General features: G+C 42.3%; 2 protein-coding genes, 1 long non-coding RNA gene and 1 other non-coding gene across 5 annotated transcripts; 3 read left to right on the top strand and 1 right to left on the bottom strand.

Annotated features, from left to right (window-relative positions):
• The first annotated feature begins 3,171 nt into the window (after positions 1 to 3,171).
• Positions 3,172 to 20,546, top strand: cavin2a (caveolae associated protein 2a). Its single transcript, XM_086091857.1, has 2 exons — positions 3,172 to 3,879; positions 17,379 to 20,546. Exons 1-2 carry the CDS (start codon positions 3,325 to 3,327, stop codon positions 18,192 to 18,194), a joined length of 1,371 nt encoding a protein of 456 aa, XP_085947983.1. The 5' UTR covers positions 3,172 to 3,324; the 3' UTR covers positions 18,195 to 20,546.
• LOC147165049 (uncharacterized) lies at positions 13,449 to 23,095 on the bottom strand. Its single transcript, XR_015096732.1, has 3 exons — positions 21,441 to 23,095; positions 19,325 to 19,390; positions 13,449 to 13,776 (listed from the first exon to the last, which is right to left on the bottom strand). It is a non-coding gene; the product is annotated as an uncharacterized LOC147165049 (long non-coding RNA).
• On the top strand, positions 21,728 to 21,809 carry trnas-cga (transfer RNA serine (anticodon CGA)). The gene has a single exon. It is a non-coding gene; the product is annotated as a tRNA-Ser (tRNA).
• nabp1a (nucleic acid binding protein 1a) lies at positions 22,144 to 27,561 on the top strand. Of its 2 annotated transcripts, XM_086091859.1 has the most exons (7): positions 22,145 to 22,817; positions 22,933 to 23,037; positions 24,039 to 24,177; positions 24,277 to 24,348; positions 24,809 to 24,890; positions 25,311 to 25,380; positions 25,719 to 27,561. In XM_086091859.1, the coding sequence occupies exons 2-7, from the start codon at positions 22,944 to 22,946 to the stop codon at positions 25,919 to 25,921; spliced, it is 660 nt and encodes a 219-aa protein (XP_085947985.1). In that variant the 5' UTR covers positions 22,145 to 22,817; positions 22,933 to 22,943; the 3' UTR covers positions 25,922 to 27,561. The 2 variants fall into 2 exon arrangements, with proteins under 2 accessions (XP_085947986.1, XP_085947985.1); XM_086091860.1 differs by having other exon boundaries at positions 22,144 to 23,037; positions 25,753 to 27,561.
• Positions 27,562 to 27,617: the final 56 nt, after the last annotated feature.

The following is a 27,617-nucleotide window of genomic DNA, read 5'->3' on the forward strand; positions in this document are numbered from 1 at the left end:
CGGTCAAACGTGCGACGTGTATCCGGTCTCGCCAGCGGTTATTCACAATTCCATAGCCAACGTTTGCATTTTCCTTTTTTCGATACGCTTCAAAATCCACCCCCTCTAAGCGTAAAAACTTTTTTGGGCCCTTTTTCGAATTTCTGGCGTTTCCATTCATTTTTATTTTTGCATTTCTTGAACATTCGAATAAAAATGGGTGGATGGAAACCCAACTTATGGTGCCCGATGGCACACTAGTCTCCAAGGACCACATAGGTAGCATGTTCTAAAAATAATAATAATAATAAAGCTTACTATTGATGTGACATAGTGATTTTCTAGGAATTTTGTTCGAGTGATACTTTTAATAAGGTGTTGCAAATTGCAATTTATGTTCATCCAGTCAAATAAAATAATATTAAAGATGATTTGAGAGAATTAGGTGGTGACACGTGTGTTAGTTTATTTAAAGGCTCTTGAGGGTTAGTTATAGTGTCTGCTTTAATTTAAAATATATTTAATTACAATTTAATACAGTCCATCTTTGCACTTTCATCCCTTTGCCTCTAGAGGGCACACAACACACACTGAGGGAGAATAATCGTCAAGTAACCTTTGAGTCCATGGGAAATCTTTCATAAAATTATTTCATCATATACACAAGACGGGCCCTCTACTATGAAATCATAGTAAACGTTCGGAAACGTGATCATACTGGAGCGAGTGGGAAGAACATGGAGGAAAAAGAGGAAAGGAGGGGGGACAGTGGGAAGAATGACAGGATGGGAGCATCACGGCCACCCTCCGTCCCAAGTGAGCAATGGTGGGAAAAACGTCAAGAGGTCACACATTTATGTTTTGAAAAGTGAGCTTAACGAGAGAAGAATTCAAGATGAAGGTCAGGCAAAGAGCAAGCTGCAGATGAGGCTTGGAAAATCTGTGACAGATGTGTTACACAAAAAGAACCAACCCTAGTACAGTATTTTCAAAACTGTATATACTCATGACTTGGCGGCCAGGCCAGGTAAAGATCCACTATTTTTACACTGTCGAAAACACCCATCTATGTTAGCCTGATTTTCCTCCGCTTCACCTCTCTCATACCCTCCTCTCCTGCTTGCATGATGTAATCTCAGGCTGTTTCGGTGGCGGCGGATTCTCAATGCAAAATTCAAATGAATCCGATTAGTCGATTCATCGATTCTAAAAATATTCGATAGTGTCAGCACTAGTTTCAACTACAGTTTGTCTACCTAAAACGTCTTCTCTTTTGGTATTATAGTTCAGGTTTTTCTGTTTGCCCTGATGTATCAGTATGTCCATTGTGCTATTGCTTGGAAAAAAAAACAGCAATTGTGTGAAACCTTTGCAGTGCCGGTGACAAAAAGGCCAGGATAGCCTGTCTGGCCACAGATGAGCTCATTGTTGGGACAGGGATTTCCACATTTCCATGTCAGAGTGCCCCGTGACTGACACACAGCTCTCACAACAAGGAGAGGGGGGAAGGGGGAAGGGGAAGGGGAAGGGAAGGGGGGGGGGGGGTTGTCGCACAGGACACACACTTTGGAACATCATTAGAAGCACAAAAGCAAGTGAAGTGCAGCAAGAAAATAAGCCAGCATTTATCCAGCACTTGGGGGGCAAGGAAACAAAGTCTTCATTGATTTCCTCAAAAACAGATTTTACAATTGGAGATGAGCAAGTACCAATGCCGATACCAGCTCCCAAAAATGTATAAACACATTTTATTTTAAATATTGCCATGGTCACAAAAACTTATTTAGACATGTTTTATGTTTTGCGATGCTCGAGCATGCAGAAGGCTTTGATGCAGCCTCTGACCTGAAGAGGTCGCTTAAAGCGATGGTAGTTATGTGGGCCTTGCAAGATCAGTCAAAATCCAGTAAAACAGCCGGGAGCGAAGGGAGTTGCTTCAGTGAAAATGGCTGCGAGTGAATGAGTTAAGGTATCAGTACTCGGAACGGTGGCCGATACCAGTATCGGTTGTCCTCTAGTGGCCGTTTGGCAATCAAGAACTACGAATAAGAAATGAGGCCCAAGTGCAGGGAAGCAGGGAAGGTGAAGGGCGTACAGGGCATTTTAAATAATTAGTTAAAAATTGTAATCGCTTGAACGCACTAATATGTATATTAGATTACAATTATTTGTGATTATTATGATTAAAATGTCTTAGCTAATGAATCAAACAAGTCTCCGAGATTAATCACATTGTTTTACACAGTAAACAGAGTAAAATTTACACTTGGAAGAGAGTAAAAAAACAAAAGTCCCTCAAGGTTTGAGGAACAAAGCCACAACTTCAATTTATTTAGTCTCTGAGCTATGCAGTGTGTTTGTATATTGCTCGTGTCAACTGGACTCTTCGTTAACGGCAATGTTTTTGGTCTCCTTTTGGACAAAATCAAACATGGGAGTGGCATAGCTCAGGTGGTAGAATGGCAGTCTCCCAAGCTGAAGGTTGTGGTTTGTTCCTCAACCCTTGTGTACATTTTTTGTTTGTTTTTAAATAAACTAGTCAAATTTAGTCAAAATCTCTCCTTGCACATTTGACTTAATTATAATTTTTTTGAGTGAAAACTGCTTAATATTATTTTTTTCGTGGGATAGGCAAATTATCTCATACACACAAAAAATACATGGAGTAAAATTTACTCTGAATATTTTACTCTCTTCCAAATGTACATTTTACTCTGTAGAATAAAATAGACTGTACTCTACGTTGTACTTCCACAAAGCTTGTAAAAGATTTTACTCGAGTAAAATCTTGGAATGAAAATGTTGGGTCTCATCATAATAGACACGCCTTGCAAAGTTGACGTTGAGAAGTCAGAACTGCTTCAAGGCCAAATTTAGGGGAAATTAAAAATTCTGCGACTTCCAGACTTCAATTTCCACTTTGAAGATTTCCCATCCGGGGGCAAGCTTCCAAAATGATTTAATTTGTAGATGTGTTTGACTTTAGAATTAAAACAAGGAAGAGAAAAGAAAGCAATTTGGCAACCTAATTAGCACACAAACGCTAAACTGGAGTGGTTGGTCTTACATGATCAACAGGACGAGGAAGGACGCGCAACACGATTGCCTTCTGTCGGTAGGGCAAGGCCTGCAGGTTGCCGTGGCGACCAAGCCCCTCCCTTTGGCTCGCGGGGGAGGTGTTTTGAAAGTTCACAGCATGTTTGTGCTTGTGCGTGCGGAAAGAGAGAGAGCGAGACCGAGTGGGGCGTGGGTGCCGACTGCCGAGCCAAGCCACTGGCAAAAAGTTCTCTCCAGGAGCTCCTCACGTCCGCCTGTCTGTCCACCGAGCAAAGCACCTGCGCAGGCATGGAAGCAGAGCCCCCCCACCCCGAGACCAGCAGCGTGACGGGCAGCACCCACACCGTCCCGGAGCCCGAACCCGAGAACCCCGGGATCCTCATCCCGAGCTTCAGCCCGTCGTCCGCCCCGTCGTCCCCGAGCGCGACCGGCACCCTGGCCCGGCTGGGTTTGAAGAGTCCCACCAGCCCCTCCTCGGCCGGCGCCGCCCCGGGGAGCCCGGTGGACCGCGGCCAGGTGAGCGCCATCACCGTGGTGGCGCTGCTGGACAAGCTGGTCAACATGATGGAGGCGGTGCAGGACAACCAGCGGCGCATGGAGCAGAAGCAGGCCGACCTGGAGGGCGCCGTGCGGCTGGTGCAGGGCGACGTCAGCCGCCTGACCAAGACGCACGTGGGCACCTCCAACAGCGTGTGCAAGCTGCTGGAGCGCTCGCGCAAAGTCAGCGGCCACCTGAAGGAGGTGCGCGAGCGCTTGGACAAGCAGGCCGTGCAGGTGAGGAAGCTGGAGGCCAACCACAGCCACCTGCTCAAGAGGAACCACTTCAAGGTCCTCATCTTCCAGGTGAGCGTCTGAGGCAAAGCCAGGTCTGATAGAAAAGTCGTGCTTAAAAGAAAAATAGGAAAAAATAATAATAATTAAAAGAAAAAAAGAAAAAAAAAGGCGTGCTTTGGCGCCACTTTGGTAGCGCTGATAAAAAAGCATGTTCAAGTAAGAGGCGGAGCTTCTCTTAACCAGACCAGGGCTGGACTGGCTATCGGGCATTCAGGGCAGGCGCCTGGTGGGCCGGCCTCTTTTGGGGCCGATGCAGTGGTTTTTAAGTATTACTTTCCTACATTTTACCCTAAGAGACTGGCCCATGATTTAGAGGGACCAGCCCGTTCATCCATTTTGAATGTCGATAGCAAACTGAAACATGATCAACAAACATCCGTTGCAGAACTACATGTTAGGCACGATCGGGCCGGGCCCAAGTCAAAATGCCAGCTGTTTTTGTGCCAGCCCAGGCCCGAGCCAGACCAAAGTGCTGTCTCATATCAAAGTAGTGCTTTGGTGCCACCTCATTGCATTACTATGTTAAAGTAAGACTTCTCGACAGGCGAACGCACTGCCTCATATAAAAGTAGAGCTTTGGTGCCATTTTCTTGCTGAGGAACTAAGGGCAGGAGTAGCACAGTCCAAAACACTGTCTAATATAAAAGTAGTACTTTGGTGCAATTTTGTAGCATCTACAGGCAATTAATCAACTTCTTTTTTAGGGGGGTCGTCATACATTGTCAAATCAGTTTTTCCCATTCAAATAGTTAGAAATTCATGATTGAAATGAATTTAATCTGTTCCAACCCCTCAAAAAAGTTCTTAAAATTGTTCAAACCTTAACAAAATGGAATATATATACGTATATATAGCACGTTGTGAATCAGTGGACTGCAAAGCTTTCCACAGATACGACACTTGACACGCGGTTGCGCCTCTTTGCATCGAAATTTGACTGAAGGAGGGAAGTGCCGGTGTTTTTGTCTTCCAGTCCGACTTGGCACCGGCGCCAAACAAATTGCACGTGAGCGACATTCAACGTCCTTGCGAACTTGTTGAGCAGGAACCTGTCGAGCTGAACTGGCTAATGAGCGCGACAGTCGTCTCAAACGCACCGACCGCGAAAACAATATTTGCAGTGTTTCAAGGGATTTGGACCGAGCCCTGCCGCAAATAACCAAAACATGTGAGCAACTTAAGCAGCCCTCCAAAACAATATTCGGGCTGGGCAAGAAATTGAATCATTTGGATTAACTCGCCATTTTATAATTCAACGATTTGAAAATGAGCTAAATTGTGAAATCGAGGCACAACTGGTTTAAAATCAGTATACATTATTATTGTCTGCACAAGATTTATTTTTGAATTTATCTAAACTTTTAAAAATATTTTTGGGGGTGTTTTTATGACTTTAATCGTTAAGTTAAAATTGTCCATAACCTCACATTTGCGTGTCTCTCAACCGCATGCTAGCATCTGCTTAGCATGTGAGCTCACCTGTATCTTCCCGCCGTCTTCCATGTGAGCGGAGGGTAAGAAAAAAAGGTGCGTCCGGGAATGGAGTGTCGCGGGATAATAGACGAGAGCTCGCGGGCTCCGAGCGGATCCGCTTTCACCCCCCCGCAGCTATTCAGACGGTTGGCTTTCAGGCAGCTTTGCCATTTCAACCCCCGTTCGGGGTAACTGGAGACGGCTGCCGAATGAGACGTACGCGCTCCACTTTTACTGTCCCAAAAACGGGCAACGGGAAAGAAAAAATGTCCTTGCACAATATCTTGATAAAAACGATGACGTCTTTTTTTCTTTTTTTTTTGATGGACCTGTATACTAGTCGCGTCTCTTCATTTACATAATATTCCCCCCAAAACGTGAGTTTCTCCACCCATGACTTGATGGCTAGGCCGGCTGAAGATGCGCCAAGTTCAAGCTGCTATCCGAAAGCACTTTCATGGCGGCGGCTTCTGACTCAGCACATACTTGAATGTTCAACAAGTTGTCGATGCGAAGGCCGGGACGGTATTTGCGTTTGTCCACGTGTCTGCTGCATGCGCCACACGCAGCAGATCCACGACACGAGCAAACCAAGTGTAATTCGGTGAATACAATTAAATTCTTGATACAACAATTTAGGGCTGCTTGGTTATGAAGAAAATATTCATCACAATTATTTCGGTAATAATTGAAATCACGATTAGGACGATCATTTATGTTTTGGTACAAGAAAAGAAAATGATTAAACGTAAAAAATTATGAAGACAAATACAATTCTTTGAAACTATAATTATGCAAGTTCCTTTTGGATGAAAAAAAATATTATTACTATTTTTTTTTTTTTAAGGTACGAATGTCTAAATTTAAACAACTAAAAACTTGTATTAATAATTTGCGAGTGTAATAATTGCAATTGTAATTGAATTTCGATTAATTGCACAGCCCTACTACAATTTATAACTAAAGTCGAACCCTGCATATTCACGGTTCGGCAACCAAGGACTTGCATATTATCAGATTTATTTTTATTCTTTTTTCTCCGGGATTGACACCCCCCCCCCCCCCAATGTACCCCTATTTTTGTAGATAATATGTATTGAATGTTCATCAATATTCATAAGCATTTCTTCAAGATTTTTGGGTGGGTTTTGTATTTTATATTATTTTTATTTTAAATAATTATACAAGTTCCTTTTGGACCAAAATATTTCTTAGTTATTTTAAGCAACCAAGGACTTGCATATTATCAGATTTATTTTTCATTCTTTTTTCCCCAGGATTTCTTCCCTATTTCGCCCCATTTTTCGTAGATAATGTATATTGAGTGTTCATTAATATTCATCAGCATTTCTTGAGGATTTTTGGTTGGGGTTTGTATTTTTTCATTTTATTTGTATTTTCTTCTGGGCCGACAGCTGCGATAAAAAGTCACTAGGTTAGTCGCGCGTCGCTTTTGTTTTCTTTTTTAATTGGGTCGGAAAATACAGTGCCTTGGCTGCACCCCCGGTTGTCATGGTAACATACCCGACATTTTAAATGAGACGGAGCCATTTCAACCACAATGTGACAAGTGGATGTTATGTTGTTTTTATCCTTAGTGTATTTTCACTCAATAATGCCAGAGACCCCTGGGAACTTTTTAAAATGAAAAAATTCTTGCGTCCTACAAGGTTTCTGACAGATAAACCTGCACTCAACCCAACATATGGTGTGGACTTGAAACTACCTGAATGAGCTCCCATTTTTCTTCCCATGCATAAATGTGTGCGGTTGGAGCAAGTGCACACAAGTGCGTGCCCAGGAAGGGAAGCGGGACGTGAGCGGGGTTGATATTGTTGACACAGCCGGAGCCACTGAGAGCTCTTAACCATCTTGGTTATCTGGTTTCCCAGGTACCAAGGTTCTGTTGTTCAGGTGCAGCAGGTGCCAAGAGCGCGAGGCGGCAGTTCCTTTTGTTTGCTGGCGGCCGAGGATCAATTGGATTGAATTGAGAAAGGGAGCGACTGCCGCTTTTCACTGACTCATGTTTGCTGCCTTTTTTCGATTTATGACTCGGTTATTGTATAACAGGGGGCGGGGCAAACTTTTCGTACTGAAAAACGGAGGCATGGGTCAGGGCGTTCGTACGGTACATGAGGTCAAATAAAATGAATATGTCAAAGTAGTTCGATGTTATGATCACATTTGTATTCATTTTGTCACGATTATGTCATGAATATTTATGAAAATTGTTCAAATGTACAGTAATACTTTTCAAAATAGTAATCCGTTAATCAAACAAATAAATAAACCACTTAACTGAATAGAAATGCACAAAAAAAAAAGAGTAAAATATGTCAAACGTGATGTCATTTATATTGATATGATGATAATGATTAACCAATTGCTAAATATAATGAATAAACCTGAAATCTCGATGCATCTTGTAATTTCATTATTATAGAACAGATTGTGCTGTATACTTTTCAATAGTGTTGTTCCGATACCGTTTTTTGGCCCCCGATACCGATTCCGATACCCAGCTTTGCAGTATCGGCCGATACCTACGCTTTTTTTTTTCTCAACATGAAAAAGCTGTCCTGCCATTGGTTCAGAGCATTCAAGGGTCAATCGGATATTTTAGCTCGGCATGCAGTGAACACGTCACACATGAGTGAATGTCGTGCACGAGCAAAACACAAGATGCTGCATCCAAAGTCCGATATTAGCGACAGAATGAATGGTATCGGCATATTACTTGCTAGTACTCACCGATACCACTGTTTTAATGCAGTATTGACGTCTCTGCCCCCCCCCCCCGTGCCTCGCATGAAAAATAGATTCATGCTTAGGAAACCTCGACTTTGTCTTAGCAATTAGCGCCATACTGCTAATCGACAGTTATGGTGTTATGTGTTTCGTAGGCCAGGTGTGCGTGTGTGTGCGCGCGCTTGGTGACATGTGTGAGCGTGCAATTGTGCGTGTTACCCAATCACTATTATCCTGATGTTTTGGGTCAGGCGTATGCAGTTACAGAGTTGTAAATGAGACGTGGCACGCCTTAGGGGGAAGATTTAAGCTGGGAAGCGGGAGTGGAGGGGTGTGCGGAGGCGGTGTCGTTTTTACATCCCTTTTATGCCCTCCAGTCTGCTGCTCAGCTTCTATTACTGTCGTTTTTAGTTTGCAAATTGTTTCCTGGTGTTTTCGGGCCATTTTGTCACATCTCCAGAAGGAGCACCTGACTTTGAAATAGTGCATTCGTTTGGATGAGCGCTGTCAAATGTAAGTCCAAATGCAGTTGAGAGGCTGCATCAAAGCTTTCTGTATGCTCTAGCATTAAAAAAAAAAAACATTTAAAAAAACGCATAAATACGTCTTTGGGACACGTAAAACATTTAAAATAGAACGTGTTTACAGGTTTTTGGGAGCAAATGAGTTAAATGACCCTTAGAGCCGACTTTTTCAACAAAGGGAAAAGTTGTAGAGCTCACATGCAGTCAATATTCAAGTGAAGGTCAAAATTCCGGTTTCTGAAACCTTCAGCATCCGGCATTTACATAGGTGCGTCTCAATATCCTGATATCCAATGGGTTGCATTCCAGACACACGGACTTGTACACACGTATATATGCGTGTACTTTATATATACGCACTGTAAAGACAGAAAATAATGTGAAAACGGCGCAAATAAATCAATGTATTCAAGTTAGGCTCGCTTCGGTAGAGGCAACATAAGATGGCCGCCGAACATCCAAGTCGTTCAGACCAAGATTCCTTGCAAATGGAACACAAACCAATGATCCATTCAAAGGACCCTGATCACGTTTATATTTATATTCGGGTTAGAAAAGGTAAACCTCAGGGGTCTTATTCAGATTTTTGAAAACCCGAATAAGAGCGTATTAAGGTTTTTGCACGTGTACGTGTAACCTTTTGAAAGGGTTAGTGACTTCATGTAAACGTACTGACTGACTGCACACAGCAAAAAAACGGAGGAGGAGTCATGTCACTTTGCCTGCAACTGGCAACTGGCCACGCCCACTCGGTATTTGCATGACACAGATCCCCCCCCCCCCCTTAAACCTTCAATCCGTGTGACAAGTGGATGCGATACGTTTTTGGTTGAGGGGTCCTGAAGCAACACGCGATCACAAGCCACACGCTACCGCTACTTTGAAAACGCCCACTGGCCGGCCCGCACGCCAAAGGATGAAATTCCCCTCGCCGCCTTTATGCCCGAGGGGGGCCCCGCCCCTCTGCCGCTCTGCAAAATAGATCGAGAACACTCGTCAGGCTGTACGTGTGCGCTGAAGTGGAAAGACAGAGGGCCCTGTTATGTGCAAACCGCCACCGGTGCGATGTTGACCGACTGCAACAAAAAAAATGACAATGCCCTCTGCTGCTTTAATGCGTTCGCTTGCATAACGAGGACTAACGAGGGCCTTAATTGCTGCCGCTCTTCATTTTTTGTTTGCTGGTGATGGAGACGACACGCACACACAAACACACGCATTTTTTCCACACTAAATGTGACCCGTAACCTTTACCAGTGAAATGTTTGAGAGGGAAAGTAAAAATATGCAAGTGAGAGCATGTGGTTGCACAAGTGTGCACACCCACTTTCTGTATATTTTGGATGTACTGGAGCTGTTGTTCAGAAGTAACATTCAAATTCATGTTAAATAGTGAGTATAAAAGAGTTTTGGGGGCTGACACTGACAAGTTTTTGAAACAGTCAGACTATCACCTCCAGGCTCTTCATTTGGGAACCAAATTCTTCTGGTTTTCATCAACATCAGTGTCGGTTTTCTGCGCACGCTGTAGAGTTTGGTGGCGGAAAAGTAAAACCTTACGAGCACATACGAGAGTTGCAAGGACTTGTTGAGTTATTACAAAATGTTGGCCAAATATCAAATGGCAGCCAATGCATGAAAAGTGCGAAAAAGTAGAGCGACCAAACCGTGTTAGTAACAAAATCGAATTGACTATTATTATTATTATTATTATCTAAACGTATACAACACAATTGACTTTATCATTCTTGTCATTAATACAGATGCTCTAACGATTAAAGATTAGTGACAAATGGACTTGTATCTCTTTCGCTGAGTACTAAATACAGGGACGCTTTGCTGACGAGTAATTCCAACACCATTGTTGGTACACCACACCCATTTTTTTTTCAACGCTTCACTTTGAGCTGCTTCAACAAGATCAGACTGGAAAACGAGCTGCAAATGAGTCACCGATGAAATTGCAGTCAAAGTTCTTTCTTGTATTTGATACGAAGAGGAGACACATTATAAGTGTTTTTGAAATGTCATCAGTTTTAGCGGGAAGTTCAGTCTCCAACTTGGGTCAACAAACTTGACTATCGAGACTAGAGCGAGGACGTAACAAGCTGAACCTACCACACCGTTCTACGGAGGCCAATGGGCGTTTGTCACCAGGATGACCCAGGCTAGGATTTTGCGACATCGGACACTCAAAGCCTGAAGACAAAAGACAGACATTTGCACTTATGGAATCATTGATTCAAAAAAGTATATTTGTATCATCTTCAGTTTTGCAACAATTAGTATGAGAATCCATCCATCCATCCATTTTCTGTACCGCTTGTCCTCACAAGGGTCGCGGGGTTGCTGGAGCCTATCCCAGCTGGCTTCGGGCAGTAGGCGGGGTACACCCTGTACTGGTTGCCAGCCAATCGCAGGGCACACAGAGACGAACAACCATACTCACAATCGCACCTATGGACAATTTGGAGTGTCCAATTCACCTGCCATGCATGTTTTTGGAATGTGGGAGGAAACCAGAGTACCCGGAGAAAAGCCACGCAAGCACGGGGAGAACATGCAAACTCCACCCAGGAAGGTCGAAGCCCGGACTTGATCTCACAACCTTTGCACTGGGAGGCGGACGTGCTAACCAGTCAGCCACCGTGCCGCCCCTAGTATGAGAATATAGCTAAGTTTCATTATAATTCACAAACTTGTTGAAAACACTGGAAAAAAGAGCTTGTTGCAACATGGCCCTGGTTGAGCTCATACTCTGCAGCCACCTGCTGGCCATTTTTTTTTTTGTAATAACTACCATTGCTTTAAGCGACCTCTTCAGGTTAGAAGCTGCACCAAAGCCTTCCGTATGCTCTCGGCGTAAACTCTCACGCTACGTCCCAGAACAGGACTTGCATTACAACTAACGAGTCCCCCACCACGCAATTTTCAAACTTTCATTGTGTAATGAGAAATGTGTGAGAAGAACTGAGCGAAAGGCACCCGAATCGTAATTTCAACGTGACTCGGGGGGGGAGCTCTCACACCCACTATCGAAAAACAAACACTTGCACACATGGTAAGGAAAGCAAGAATGGGTCCCCCGGCCAAGATAAACATGTGACCAATGGCTGAGCTCTGCTCATGAAATGACTGTAATTACTCTTGGGGCAATTCAATTCAAGGATAGGCTATTTGTTTGGTTTTTCTGAATGGAGGTTTGAATATGAAAACATTTACAGTTAAGGATAGCTGGTATGTTTGCCATTCCATCAGTCATTGACACTTGACCAAACAAGGGTGCTAACAGGTGCATTCACCTCGCCAGCCTCACCCTGGAGCTCGTTTGCACCTTGATGAGTCAAAGCTGAGACGTGCGGTAAGAAAGTCCAACGTCCATGCAAAGTCTGAAATGGGCCACAACCCAAATGTCAACGGTCCAATTTCCAAGCAAATGACTGTATGATTGGAACATTTCCTGGGACAGTTTTGACCCAAGGCTCTTTTAATTATCCAAGTGTCCGGAATGGAAAAAAACAAAAACAAAAAACGGTAATGTCATTATTGGCCCCATTACTAACCGTTTCAATGAAGATTTGGTGCTTGATGACTCGTTGCGAAAAATCCTGATATAAGTAATTATTATGTGCTATTCAGAAACAATACTGTAGCTATAAAAACTATCCAAAATGGAGGTTGAAGTTGAAAATGTCAGGAAAATATGCCACTTTTACAAGGACAACAAAACAAAATTGCATATTGAAAGATAAGACGGTCGCAGCTCTTAAAAACAAGCGGCAAGAAAGTATTCATCGTCCGGTGTGTGGAACTACCAAGGTGACATACTGCACATATTTTGCATGTTAAGCCACTAAACACATAATGACACCATGCCTGAATGTGTCAATTACACGCTTGACATTTTTGCACACAAAGATTCCTTGGTTTGAGATGTATATTTAAAAAAAAAAAAATCTCTTCCTTTTTTTTTTTTTTTTTTTTTTTTTTAAGAGCTCAGTATTGTTCATTCGGAAATGTCCTCATCATTGCTCTTTTATTTTTTTATATATATATTTTTATTATTATTATATATATTTTTTTTTTTGTGTGTGTGTGTGTGTGTGGGTGAGAATGTGTATGTGCGTGCGTGCGTGCGTGCGTGCGTGCGTGCTATCTCTTCTTAATTTCAAATGACATGCACGGCTGTCCGAAAATTAAATTCTGTGTCAATTGCATCCTTCTCCATCCTCGCGTATGCTCGTTTAGACACATTGTCTCTCTGCAAGTACTTTGGGGCTTTGTGAGAAATCTCTCATCTAAATGCTCCTAACACAGCCGTGACATCCTAGACAGGAAATGAGGAAACAAAAAGCATTCCAGTTCGCACCCCCCCCCCCCAAAAAAAGCCACCCACCCAAATAAAACATGTCAGATATCAAGTTATCTGTGGACGCTCTTACGCAACAGCCACTTTATGCAGTAAACATGATGACAATTTGTGGTGGCCTTATCAAAAATGTGCTCACTACAAACAATGCGACTGATTATATTCAGTGATTTGAATGGAATTGACGCTATCTTTTTGAGGCGCATTGAAAGAAAACAACTCAAACAGATTGGCAGAAACACAATAACAGGAACTGTCACGGAATGTCTTTATTCTTAACTTTTTTCTTTAATCCATGATGCGGAATATGTGCATTGCCTGGACTGTTGACTTACAGGACATACAGTATCAGATGATTCCATTTCCTTTCCCTCTCTTCCGCTTTCCTTCCAACGGTCCACTGATGCGCAGCAAGCACGTTGGGATGACCTTGAAAAAGACTTCCTGCGCTGTGAACAGGATACATGAACATGACATATAGTATATGCTGATAAGGCGTATTTTCTCAATCACTTGAGGTCAGTTCTGCTTTTCACTGATTGGATATCTATCTGAGCACATTGTTTGTCAAAACAATTCCCACTTGTCTTAATAATATGCAAAGTTTCTGGAGTTAAGTAGTTGCGACGAAGTGAGGACTTCTCAGTGTTTTAATATTATTAGAAAAAAAAACAAAAAAAACATTTTAAACACACAAATTAGCCAAACATCCATGCTGCAGCTCTGCTTACCTTTTGGGTTGACATCATTGTGCTTTCACATTTCTCTGAGAATGGAGGATCTTCAGACAGCCTAGCTTCCAAGTCATGTGTGAGATTTAGTAAAACAGACAAATAAACATTTGAAAGTCCACTTTCCTGTTAGTCTGTCAGCCACCGTTTTAGACCGGCCCACTAAAAACCCTGAAAGTTGTGTCAAATTGAGCCAAGTTAGCAGGTTGGTCCTGTTTTTGACCCAGATTGGGTTGTTTTTGACCCAGCAGTTTCAAGAGTACTTCTGCCAGTCAGACAGCCACAGATAAGTTTAAATCTTTGTTGATGACTTGAGAGTCGTTTGGTATACGCTGCACTTTGGTCCTAGACCACCTGGTGTCATTTCCATATGTCCCCTTTTAAGTATGTAACATGTGGGAGTGCCTGTTTCGCGCCACTCTCACCTTATTCTATATGAGAAACTGAGTTGGTTCTTAACCTGAAAATCTGGCTTCCTGTTGTTTTTGTTCTCTTGTGTAAACAGGTGTGTCCTTTTACTGTTTTCTTTTGTCGTTACATAGTGCAATATTGTGCCATGACTTCCTTGTGCCCGACTGCCAACTTGACAATGTTTTTTATTAGAGTCTACCATAGGCATCTTGTGGTGAAATATATATATATTTTTAATTCCCCATAATCCCACAATCGCTACACATAATCTGTAGCAGTAAATCTTTACAGACTCATTTAAAGTATAAAAAAAGAAATGCATCATTCCCCATAATCCAGATAGGAACATATTCAGTCAAAATGGAACATCTGAGTTCTTCCAGTTCAATTCAACTCTGTCCTGTCCTGTCCTGTCCTGTCCTATCCTGCCCAGCCCTGATCTCTTCGGTTTGAATGGTACAAGATTATATAAGCGTTTGCTTACTTGGCTTAACTTGCTATTCATGCAAACAACACTTCTGCGTCACAAATCTTGATCAAAAATCTTGCAGCGCATTTCATAACAAGCGTGGTTGCGAAACAACAAACTTGTTGTCACATGAAATTATCTTTGTTTGGTTTCATTCCAATTTGATGTACATTTCTCTTTGATCTAAGCGTTTCTAAAAATGTCCGATGTCTGCTCATTACGACAACGAGACAAAAGAGGCATGCATTGCCTTGTCAGGTCGCATCTCGTACCGGGGGACTGATGAATATTTGTTTAGAGGGTCAATTAAAATGCTGAACTTCCAGTGCCGGACCGTACCATGGCAAACCAACAATACAGTACAAGAATAAAATATGTAACCACATTAAAATGATGCATAATTAACATAACTTTTAACCTGAATGTATATTTTTATTTATTTATTTGTTTGCCTGTCCCCGTGGCTGTTGGGGAATTCTGCTACAAAAACAACAAAGTGTATTTCGTAGCTGTCTGACAGAAACCTCACGTGTCCCAAAAAATATGGTCAAATTCATTGTTTTTTTTTCCCAAAAATTGACACTAATGATCCTTCCCCACTTCGTCTGTTATTTTTATGCAATATGAACCCATTTCAAATAGCTTGAAAACAAACACAGTGCCGCTTTAGAACGCAACCTATGTTTGAGAAGTGGCGCAAAACTGCTTCCGGTTTCCTCGTTCCGCGGAAGCTTTGTGGCGTAATTGTCGCCTCTATTTAATGTGAACGTGTATTTTACACCATAATGTGTGAAAATAGTACGGTTAGCTACATGTAAGTTGTTTAAAATCGATTCTTCGTTCGCAGAATAACCCTCGCCAGTCACGGAGGCACGTCTCCGTTTCATACTAACGTCTGCCTAACGCACGGTGTTAGGACTTCGGACTTTGAATTGCACGGCTACCATTGGCTACGTCTTTGTACATTTTTAATCAATGTCAGCCTAATAAATTTGTGATTTTTTAAACATTAAATTAGCGATTGATTGAATGTATTTTTTGGGGTAGTGTTGATGTGAGTGTGAAATGGTATAGAAGGTGTCATAAAACTTAAACGAGCGGTGTCAGGGAACTCCAAACAAGCTGGCGTGTTTTTGACTTCCCAAAAAGTTGTCATTTTGTCAGTGCGAGGATTATGCCCGACAATGTGCGAATTTATGAGGATGAAGGATTAAGAATTCTTTCAGTATGTTTACTAGGTTGGTGACTCTGTGAACCCGTTTTGAAGGATGCCATTTTGGTGTTTTTTGACATGGGTTTGTCATTATAATCCTTTATTTTATGAAAATAATATGCCAGCTAATCCTAACCCCTATTGAAATTTGGGGAAAATATTGCACATGACCCGATAGTGTCGGGCCACCCGAAGTTCACTGACGCTGGCCCGACCCGGGCAAGGACAAATTGCTTAAATAAATACAATGGAATAAACACGTTTTTGCGTTTTATATATATATATAATATTCAATATTTGGAGTTGTATTCACTTCAATCGATCAGTCATCATTGATCTTTACCACATTTTTTGTGTGCCATCTTACATGCCAATCAAGCAATAATATGAAAGAGAAACAGCCACTTTGAAGGGTTTCATGGTTGTCTTTTTACACACTTGATTTTGTTTGGTCGTTTACAGTCGCTCGAGATTATGTCTGAAGCAAGAGACTTCCAGATCATCTGGTCCACCCGGTCTTTGAGTTGGGGTTGGGGTTAACAACAGGTGCATTGAACGTTTCTTTAAGAACCTTTGGCATCCTGTCACTTTAAGCGCTCTTAGAATGTCTCGCGAGCTGCCCTGCATTCTCGGAAAGGCAGTCATTCTTCCACGCACCAACAACTATTTCTTTATGTTTGATGACGGTCATAAAGTGACTTGTCCTTCCCTTTGTTTTAGGAGTTTTGCATGCGCGGTTACATTGATTGACAGAGCGGCATGGAGATAAAAGAGACTGATTGAAGGGGGTTACTATGGATCCTAGTTGTTTGTCATTTGACACTCCGTGGGCGTATGATTCCAAAGTAATCTTGATCTTGAATTTACTTCCAGATCATTTGAACCAAGGTGACAACAACGCAGACATCCATTTGTATTGGTCAAACATGGCAACAAGTTCTACAATTGAGAAAAAAACACATATCCAAGACTTTTGGGTTTTACTCCCATTTTCAATAAATTGAGTGGGAATATGATTTCCTGATTTCCTAAGTGCTTGACCGTTGTTTTTGTTGTAGTTTTGTACATCTGCGGACACAGGGTTGGATGGGTAGCTGAAATATTTGATGCTCCTCAACAACTGACATTCTCGGGAAATTCTTAGGATAGTTTTGTCAAAATACCCAAAGGATTAAGAATTGTACCAGTTTTGTTACAATGAGTAGCCATGAAAACAATGTAAAGGATCTTAGGGGCAGCACCGCATACACTCAGTGTGCACATTTGTGTATGTCAGATGCTAGCGTTGTTCAGAGGCTGCAAATCCAGGTCCAGAAAGTAAAAGCCGTGCCACAGATTGGCTTTAGCCACAGGTGCGTCTACCCAACTGGCAGGTAAACAAACTCTTACCTGCCTGGATTTGCCACCTCAGACGCTGTTGGCAAATTCTAATCTGTGTATTCAAAACTCAATACGCTCTGCTAACCTTTGACATGATCATTTTTTTAGAAAACCACCAGGAAACGATTCCGATTTTTAAAATCTTGAGCATGTTCTAACCATCTTTGTTTTCCTTTTTTTTTCTCAACAGGAAGACAATGAGATACCCGCCAGTGTGCTGGTCAAGGATTCGCTCAAGACTCCGCAACCGAGCCAGTATGACGCAGAGTCCACACAGCCCAACATGTCCATTGCCAGCTCCGTTGACGGTCTCCAGACTATCAGCCTTTCCTCAGAGGAGGATCTCGCCTTGGAAGGAGCAGATGGAGAACTGCTGGAGTACGGGGCTGCAGGAGGAAGCTCCCATTCGTTTGAGCGAAGGTCCGACAAGTTCAAGCGCTCCAGTCTGAAGAAGGTCGACAGCATCAAGAAGGCCTTCTCTCTCCAGAGTATCGAAAAGAAGATGGCGCAGATCAGCACCAAGATTGTGCCGCCGGAAAGGCGTGAAAAGATCATAAAGACCCTCAGTCCGACCCACCCCAAGAGCCCTTCTGCTAAAAGCTCCACGTTCAAGGTGTCTCCCATGACGTTCAACGTCAAGAAAATGAGAGATGGCGAGATTCCTTCGCAAGACCCGGCCCCGGGGGAAGAGGCCCACGTGGAGATCGCCGCGCTGGAATGTGTCGCATTGGACGAGGAAGCTGCGCACAAGAGTCAACAAATGCTGAGTCAGTCCGGCGCGGATGGCGTGAAGGCGGAGCTGGCAATCAACGGAGACACACCGAGTATCCAGTGTGAAATAAACAGCAATCGTTCCGCCGGGCTCGCCGTCCCCGAGCGTGACGACGACGTTGGTGAGGATAAAGATGAGGAGGAGGACGAAGAAGCAGACGAGGCCCACAAAAATGAAGAGAAGCAGTCCCTGACAGCAGCTACAGAAACAGTTGCTGTAAAGCAAATGTCTTAATTGCTGCTTTTTGTTTTCCTGCATTCACCCGGTAGGAGTCAAATGTTTCTCTGTAGTAAAAAGTAGTGGAGTAGGTCCGAATAGACTTCTTTGGACCAACTGTGCTACTTTCCTTTTTAGCTAGGGTTTGGTCACCATTTTTGTGGCCTATTGGGAAGTTTCAGTAAGAGCAAAAAAAATGTAGGTTGTGTTAAAAGAAAAGGGTGAATTTGTGAATAGCGAACTAAGCATAGGCGGGGATTTAACATCGTAAAAAGAGAAATAAAAGAAGCTAGCATAACGTTTTGTACTGTACATCACGGTTGCGGAATCGTCTCGCCGTTTCGGTGGTGGTGAATGAGACTCATTCGTTGTGTCCACCAACGGCCCAAGAATCAGGTCACTTCCTAATTAGATATCGTTTCACATCACTACCACGGAGTCCGCGAATTGGTTAATGACCACACACATTGATTTACGACTGTAAATATTAACATTTACATTTGTCGGGCCCAACCACAGAATACAATAATCGGTCAGGATAACCTTTAGAGACGTCCGATAATTGGACCTTGGCTGACTTTGATCGGAATCGGACTCAAAATGTGCCCACTTTATGGTTATGTTAAAGTTCAAATAATAAGTGAGGCTACTTGAAAACAGTGCCATCAGCTGGCGCTCTCAACTTGGACGGCAGCACATCTCCTAGGCACCGGTCCAGGTATCTCCCTCTCGCTGGGCTCGTCTGTCACTCTACTGAAAAACAGCCTTTGTTCTGGTTTCTCTCTTTTTTTTCCCAATCTGAAAACAAGTAAATCTTTGGCAACAAAACTATTGTGGTGGTGGTGGTATGTTGCCAGGTTATGCAAGAGCAGGAATGGGGATCCAGGGGTTGCTTTTCGAGGCTCCTTATGCTGTTTTCTAGGCAATATGTGCCCAATTTTACACTACTGGTCTCAAGACCTATCAAGGTGCCTGTGCAGTATCGTTACATAATCTAGTAGAGCAACTCATTAGTTGTCAATAGATGAATGCCGTAATCACACACTGACACTTCTTAACCGTGGAAAATAGAATATTGAAAACAAGTATATGTACCGAGTGACGACATGCTACTGGGCAGTTTCAAATGGGAAGTCATTCTTTTTTACCTTATCTTTTTACTGACTGCCTCTCCTCCGGTGACATGCAGCAGCATACTTCGAGTCCTGCAGCGTCTGCAACGTGCACAAGCTGGTATGAGTAATTGCACTCCTGAAGGAATGGATTCCTGTGATTTTAGGAGATAAGGCAATTGTAAAAAAAAACATGCTTTTTTTTTCTCCCCTTCTCTGCTGCGGGGTTCTTTGAAATTGAACATTTTCTAAACATTTTCAATCAATTGTTTAACTCAAGCTCCCGTGCAAGTTTCCAAATATGTAAATTTGAGGGGGGGGGCTGTATTAATCTTTGGCAAAGTGTCTGCTCCATGACAAAATTGTTGGGCCTTGCTTTTTTAGGTTTGTGGGCTACGTTTAAATTAGTCAATGGTGGCTTCGCATGCTGCTCTGCAAGGAGCCTCTAAAAATTGCTGGATTTGTTACCAGTCACTTTTTTTTTTTTTAAATATAGTTTCAAGCGGTTTGAAACGTGACCCAGCAGTCATGGTAATAAAAGCATGACAAAGAACCACCCACCCAAAACGAAGCAATTTCAACCAGAGAGTGACGAGAGGATGCTGAATTCTTTATCCTTTATATATTTTGACCGAACAATGTCAGAACTTTGATTAAGACACCTGGGAACGATGTTAATTTGTGAAAAAAATGCACAATATGTCTCCTTAAACCTGTATTTCTGTTTGCTCAACTGATATTGTATGGGATTAAATAAAGTTTAGACGTGCAGCAACAAACTGTATTATCATTATTTTCTAATGAACTTCATTATAGTGAAGCATGATTTGTCTTTTTTTCTCTTCTTAGAATAATGATTCAACTAAAATGTAACACTTTGCTCTGTCCAATCGGTGTGGTCCAGTGGTTTGAATCTTCCAGAAAGTAAGATATTCTCTGCTTCTCATCCTTGGTTTAACTTTTCTGTCATTGCCTTTTGTTTAAAGGAAAAAAAGAATGTTGCTTCTCTGTCTGGAAGTGAGACTGTTATTGACTTATTCCATTAAAAATAGTAATAAAAAGTTAAAAACAAGGTAGTGAAGTTGCTTTTCTACCGTCACTGTACAGTAGTTAAGCGAGCAGGAAACCACATCAACCAAAGATATTTTCCCTCACACTCGCAGTGTGTTCTCTCTTTTCTGCTAACATCTTGTAAACATACAAGAATCATATTTCAAACTGTAGCGTTGTATGCATCAATAAAGAAATAAAACACCCACTGTTCATTTGTCATCTTTGGACTCTTTTCAGGTTAAGTGAAGGGTGTTGCTTTTCACCAAGTAAATACCAACAGGAATCAGACCGACGTAAATCATCAATGCAGCACTATAACAGGCGCTGACAAGTTTAACAAAACTATTTAATATCCCTTAAGGTTTGTCATGCCTTATTAATTTAGCAGTTTGCATGTGTATCCCTGGTGAAAGTGTATGCGTTTTAGGGTTCACACAACCCAACGCACCCCTGTAGATATATCTATATGTATAATTCAGTAGAAACTAGCGACATAACATTTGCTAAAAACAAAGAGCAACATGAAATTGTGTGGACATGATTTCTATCATAACAAGATGCATGATAAAGTCTCACTAATCAATGACCGAAAATGAACAGGAAGTCGTCCATTTTGTTTTGAAGCAGCCATTTTCAGGGCTTGTACTTTGCTAATGAACTCAAACCAGGGAATTCAGCCAAATGAGACCAAATCTGAAGCAGTTAAACTAGACATTTGGGTGAGGTTACAGATGTTCGCCTGCGTCATCAAATGCGACTGGAGCATGGTAGCAAAGTTTGATCATTTCCAGGATTGTCGAAGTAAAAAAATAAATAATAATAATACCCCCAGACCAGCTTCAACTATTAATATGAAACATAGTAGACATTTCATATAACAAGACGCACGAAAAACGATCTAGTCTAAATATATGAAGTAATCCAGGACTCGTACTTTTAGCCGACTTTCAACGAGGGAATTTGCCCCACTTAGGTATCTTCAGTCGATGTTGAATCATGGCATAATTAAGTTCGCCGGTATTCCCTGCAGGAGCAACATTTGTTATCTGGTTGTTAAACTCATTTGAATGTGATTTAGTAACGGAAGAACCGGTCTGACCTGTATATGGGCCACAGGAACACGGTTTAAACGGCCGGCGAGACCAGGTCAAGAGGCAGGTGGATTTGTTTCGCGGTGCTTGCCTCCCTCTTGTGTCCGCGTCACGACAACGCCTCCTGTACATGTTGGAACACGATATTCTGCTTCCACTGAATACTGTGCGTTTATTCCAGTCGGTGGTGTTTAAATTCAGTCCTCGAGGGCCAGAGTTTTGCAGGTTTGCAATGCACCCCTTTGCCAGCAGAACTAAAGGTTGTATATAAAAAAGTCACCGTCATTGCAGTATCGTCACGGTGGCCGAGAGGTTAAGGCGTTGGACTCGAAATCCAATGGGGTTTCCCCGCACAGGTTCGAATCCTGTTCGTGACGTTTTCATCTTTTATGGTGTATTAATTTTGTTTTGTACACGCTTTGTCGTTTCAGGCGAACGTTTACGTTGTGCCGACATGTACTGTCCTGTGGTTCGGAAGCGTTCGGAATTCAGTGTGTAAGAACCAACCACATCAGTTATTTTCTACAAACACATATATGGTATCAATTTATGCTTGCGCTTGCTATGAAACATTGTATAACCCTTTAACCGAAGTAACATACGATCAGTCGATTGAACACGATGAGGAAAAACACATGTGGTAACTTAAAACCCCCTGTGAATGAGGACAATGGAACTGTCCGAAGTGTATAAATACCCGGCAGCGTCTCTATGACGTACGACGTCCTGACTGAGGCATACTAGTGGAAGCACGGCAGTCTGTGGCTTACCCCCCCCCAAAAAACTTGCTTAGCTGTCCAGCTGCGTATTTTGTACACATTTATCTAGTAATGACAATTTAGCCGAGGGCACTTATTCGAACCACTGTCAACTTTAGCCGGCTGCTCATTTATAGAGATACACATCGATCAGACGCACTATTGTGTTGGTTACACTAAAAGGCAACACAAAGGAAATGCAGTCGGTTGGTGTTGTGTAAATTATAACATTCTTCTTTTTTTTATTTTAAACAGTGAGGCTTTACAGTTAATTTAAACTCAACTACGAGCCTAAACGGCAACGATTTTTGACTCGGGATTTTCCAGCCGGGTAGTTACATTTTTAATGTACGGCGATTGCGTTGCTAAATCATAGTAATTAACTCAACTTTTTTTTTTTTTTACCAAAATCCTCTCATATATGACGAAACCAGCTGTCATTGTAACTCTCGCCATGTAAAGTAACTCGACTAAAAAAAATTAAAGTAGCTAACAAGCTAGCTGTCCTTGTTAGCCAGATAGCGGCTAGGTAGCATTAGCACCAGAGCTCGTCGCCATTATTGCTCGGAGGCTGTTTTCTTTTCATTTAGCTCTTGTGACCAACGTGTGTGATTTAACTTCAGAAAGGTAATTGTGTACATAAACGAGCGCTGTGGGTGCTTGGTTGTTTCCCAAGCTAACATGCTAGAGCGGCTAGTGCTAACGTAGCTGGGTTCGTCGTCTTCGGTTGGTTTGTTGGCAGCGACACGGACAATGGCAGCACCCTCGGCCGAGGCAGTGTTCTTGATTAAAGACGTCAAGCCCGGCTCGAAAAACCTCAATATTGTATTCATCGTTTTGGAAATAGGTAAGTGTTGTTAGCCCACACGGTGGCTCTTGAATGTCCTTTTGCTCAGACGGACCGCGTGTGCTTAAAGGGACAGGCGCGTTTTGAGGGCTTCATGTCGAGTCCTCGTTTTACGACGCGAACGTTACTCTAATTTGTACACATGTCGCAAGGTGGTCATGTGATTATCGTAAACGAAAAACACTTGTAGGCCATCAAAACGGCGTCGTAGTCTATTACAAACGTACGCTAACGCAGTAGTAAAATTATTATTACATTGTGTGGGGAAAACAATTGAGGCCATAAATGCAAATCAAATGAAATCAGTAACATTGCATTATTATGCCGCCATTCACTCGAAACATTTATATTGCATTAAATGTGCGTAGTAAAAAAAGATCATGAATATGAAAGAAACGTAAAAACATGTTTGAGATGTAATCATATGCTACTCAAATTTAGCAAAATATTTGTAAGAAAAAACAAACAAACAAACAACAATAAAAACATAATGCCTTACTGTGTTGTGCACTATTCATAACCCCAAACCTAGATCACGATAAGTATTTGTATGAACACTTACAGTCAAATGAACAACAGGAAGTATAGTAGTAACTTGTTGTGCCGCGTGACCACATTCTGACGCTGTGCAAACTAGTTAAGTGATGTTTGTAACATTGAAATAAAAAAAAAATACAGTAAATATTTGTATGGAAAACACCCCCACCCATAAACAAATGAAAAAAACAGTAAACGTGGCAGTAACCGAGTGTGCTTTCTTGTGATGACGTGCTGTTACGTAAATAATTGCGCCGCTTGTAACATCTTTAGCGCATTGAATAAACACTTTTAGGTCATAAAGTAAAATGTCACAAAATGGAAAAACTTGGGTACGGTGCTACTGCTAACACGACAGTGTATTCGCATTCCACTGTGCCGTTCACAACCACGAAACATTGTGTGCCGCGGCTGCCAAAGAGCAAAAGATCCCGCGTACCCTTGTAATGCTTTTGTTGTGCTAGGACGAGTGACCAAGACCAAAGACGGTCATGAAGTGCGATCCTGCAAGGTGGCGGACAAAAGCGGCAGCATCGCCATCTCCGTTTGGGACGAGCTGGGCAGTCTCATTCAGCCTGGCGATATTATCAAACTCACCAGAGGGTAAGCATGCCAAGCGTTCCCGAAGATCCCGGCGGGGGTAAGAAAAAAGCGCAAAGACGTTTACAAACGCTGTTGTAAACGCGTGGCTTGTATGTTTAGATATGCGTCCATATGGAAAGGCAGCCTGACGCTCTACACCGGAAGAGGCGGTGATCTGCAGAAGATCGGAGAGTGAGTAACTTTAGTCGCATACACGGAAAAACTGTGATAAGTATATTTTTTAATTGAGGTAATATGAGAACAAAGTTTAAGAATAAATGGTCTATTTTGTCTGATTAGTCGTCAATATTCTGAGAAATTATTAGCATTGTAGCACTTTGAGAAATGTATAACCAAAGATTTTTTTTTTTTTATGCAGCCCAACGACTCCATTTATGCACGTCTATTGGAATCTTGACATTTGAGCACATAAATGTCAAGCGACATAAACATATTTTTGTAATAAAAAGCCATTTCAGGCTTGCTCTGCTTTTGTTTTGATATTCTTTGTCTTGTACTGTGAAGTTCAAAACCGTCGACTGCGAACGTGCCTGCCTCATTTCGAGACGGCTCTTTGAAAGCAATCTTTTCCAGCTTTTCTTGACTTTTGAACGCGACCTTTTTAAAGCGCGTCTCCTTCTTTCCCATCCAGATTTTGCATGGTCTATTCGGAAGTGCCCAATTTCAGCGAGGCAAATCCGGAGCTGCTCACAACAAACCAGCAAAACAAGTCGGTGAGTGCTCGTGCAGCCTCATCCAGCTTGACACCAAGTCAACACATGAGAGACTAAATGTCATTTGCCTTTGAGGGATTATAAGTGGGATAATACACGCACGCACGCACGCACATACACATTCTCACCCACACACACACACACAAAAAAAAAAAATAATAATAAAAAAAATAAAAATAAAAGAGCAATGATTATGACATTTCCGAATGAACAATACTGAGCATTTAAAAAAAAAAAATAATAAAAAAAAAAAATTAGTGGGATAATAAAAAAAAAATTATACTGTTGTAAAATGTGTTATTTCATTTCATTATTAACTTCTCCTGCTCGTTGTTTGCAATATTGGGGTTAAGCGGATAAAGAAACTAAACACCGCAGTGCAGATGATTTGAGAGTTGCTATTTCCACTTTGACCAACAGGGAAAACCTGACCAGAATCAGCGAGGGAACTCGCCGCCCAATCAGAATTCAGGTACACCAGCTGCACCAGGTAAGTCATCGATCATTTCCGTTTTATATAGCTTCCACATCGTTTGTTATACATCTGCTTAAAGGAGATATAGTATGCCCCCCCCCCCCCCACCACAACTAAGCTTAGTCTTTTTTTTTCCTGGAGAGCTCAGTATTACAGTACCACAACTTGGTCTTAATAATGTCACATTACACTATTGTCAAAAAAGGATTAACAGTTACACCAATTACTACTTTCTTATCATCCAGGGTTTTGCATCATCGTATGAAAACAGCACAAAAAAATGCTATACTGAGAGCGTGTTTGAAGAAAGAAAGAAAAAAAAACACATCTCAAATCTCTTTCTTACCCTTCAGGTAATGGTTCCATGCCACCATTTTCCTCCAACAGCGGCGGCGGACCTGCACCGGGCGGCGCCCGCGACTCTTCATTCGGGCGGCCAAACGGCCGATCGCCCGGGAATGGAGCGGCTCAGTCTGCGGCCGGACCCCCGTCTGCCGCCGCCAAGTCGTCAGTTAGCATTAGCAATGGCAGGGACCCGCGACGTGCCAAAAGATGAAATGGCGGCTTTCCGCATTTAACTCAACAGTCACGTGCAGAGTAGCTGCATCCTTCTTTTAACACGGATTAGATTGTGTCTTTAATCGCTTGCGAATCTGTGGTTGCATTGTTGGAACTCCTTGACTCGAGGAAGGGGGGGGTCTACTCCAGTCCCCGTTAGGAACCCGTTTAATGTTAGCATAAGCCACAACCTCGCTGTAAAATTCTGCCGTGTTGTACACTCGACTTGAACACTCGGTGCACTTTCTTCTCTTCATTTCCAAGTGAGGAAAATGTTCTATCATAAATAAATCGAGCAGAATTTTGTCTAGCCCAGCGCCTCAGGTTGACTGCATAGCCAAACTTGATCTGAATTGACAGCGAAGGGGGGGCCATTGTTAGTTGTGGAGTCTTACCACGGGTAAGTTGATGAGGTTGAGTTTTGGGTTCCCCACTTCTTACTCTTGCTTGCCACAATTGTACCATCTTTCAAGTGGGACCACGACAAGCTTGGCAAAGACAGTTCACCAACTAAATTTGGCAACAGTTAAGTTTTTTTGGGGTTTCTTTTTTTTAATAAACATGAACCCAACAACCAAATGGACATTTGCTTCCTGTTGATGGCCCAAACCTCAGTGAGTGTGTACTTTGTGAACCACTTCACTTTTAAGCAATGTATTGCCTCAATGTTTCTACATAACCATTTGTTGCACCAAGCACCTCACATAATGACTCTTCGGCTTGCCCAATTTTGTCTCCCCTATGCAATGTGATTCACTTTTTCATTTCAGTGAGTTTTATGTACTCCCAAAAGCTGCTTTGATGTCACAGGTCCACGTGGCTGATTCATATCCAGACTTTTTTTTTTTCTGTCTTTGGCTGTTTTCATGTACTTATACATTTTATTTACTGACGGAACACATAAAAACATGAGTATACGTTACTGATTCGTGTGTATGTTTACTCAAAAGGAGTGGGACAGGACAAAATATGCGCACACCATCATTTGTGACTTAAATGGTCCCACGAACTACTTGGGGACGACTGGGTGAGCAAATGCAGCGCACCTTCGCTTGGGCGTGCAATGCGCGATACTAAGGTGCGCTCGATTCGCTCACCCTTATGTCCAATACTGAGCGTCATCTAATTCTTGGCCACAATGTAGACTTTTGTACGCATTTGAAGCACATGTTGTGAACAACACAAAATGTTCCCTCATGTTTAAGACGGAGCTCTGTACTGTGGAATGTTTCGAAGTTTTGCCCAATCAACTTAGCACCCCAGCCAAACCTTTAGGCACATAAGCAATTCACCTGGAATACACTTTTGTGCGCCTGAATCCGATTCTCATTACACTGCAATTGGTGGCGATGAGATTTGTGATGTGTGAAGCACATGAGTAGAAATCTGACGTCCGACTCGTGTCACCACAGACGTGTCAGTCATGAGCTACACGGGAAACTTCCTCAACCTCGGTGGTCAGCCTGGATATCATGTGCTGGTATTTCAGTTTCACTATGTGTTGACACCGCAGGGTCCCGGATGTCCACTTGAGATCTTGCAAGAATTGCAAATTGTGTTCACTTATATGTTGAGATATTGCAAGCATTTTTGGTTATCAACCCGGCCCTTTAAATTAAAATACATTTGAGCAGTTTTTACCGGCATCTGATTATTCATCAATTTGTTGTGTGGCTGATCACAGTTCATACTGT

This window comes from Leptonotus elevatus, chromosome 12 (assembly GCF_054856555.1).
Source record: "Leptonotus elevatus isolate MCC_2025b chromosome 12, RoL_Lele_1.0, whole genome shotgun sequence".
Lineage (NCBI taxonomy): Eukaryota > Metazoa > Chordata > Actinopteri > Syngnathiformes > Syngnathidae > Leptonotus > Leptonotus elevatus.

Coding starts and splice junctions, on each gene's coding strand:
- nabp1a (XM_086091859.1), top strand. CDS start 22,944: ATGGCAGCACCCTCGGCCGAGGCAGTGTTCTTGATTAAAGACGTCAAG. Junction 24,349..24,808: donor GATCTGCAGAAGATCGGAGA/GTGAGTAACTTT, acceptor TTTCCCATCCAG/ATTTTGCATGGTCTATTCGG. Junction 24,891..25,310: donor CAAACCAGCAAAACAAGTCG/GTGAGTGCTCGT, acceptor TTTGACCAACAG/GGAAAACCTGACCAGAATCA.
- cavin2a (XM_086091857.1), top strand. CDS start 3,325: ATGGAAGCAGAGCCCCCCCACCCCGAGACCAGCAGCGTGACGGGCAGC. Junction 3,880..17,378: donor TCAAGGTCCTCATCTTCCAG/GTGAGCGTCTGA, acceptor TTTTCTCAACAG/GAAGACAATGAGATACCCGC.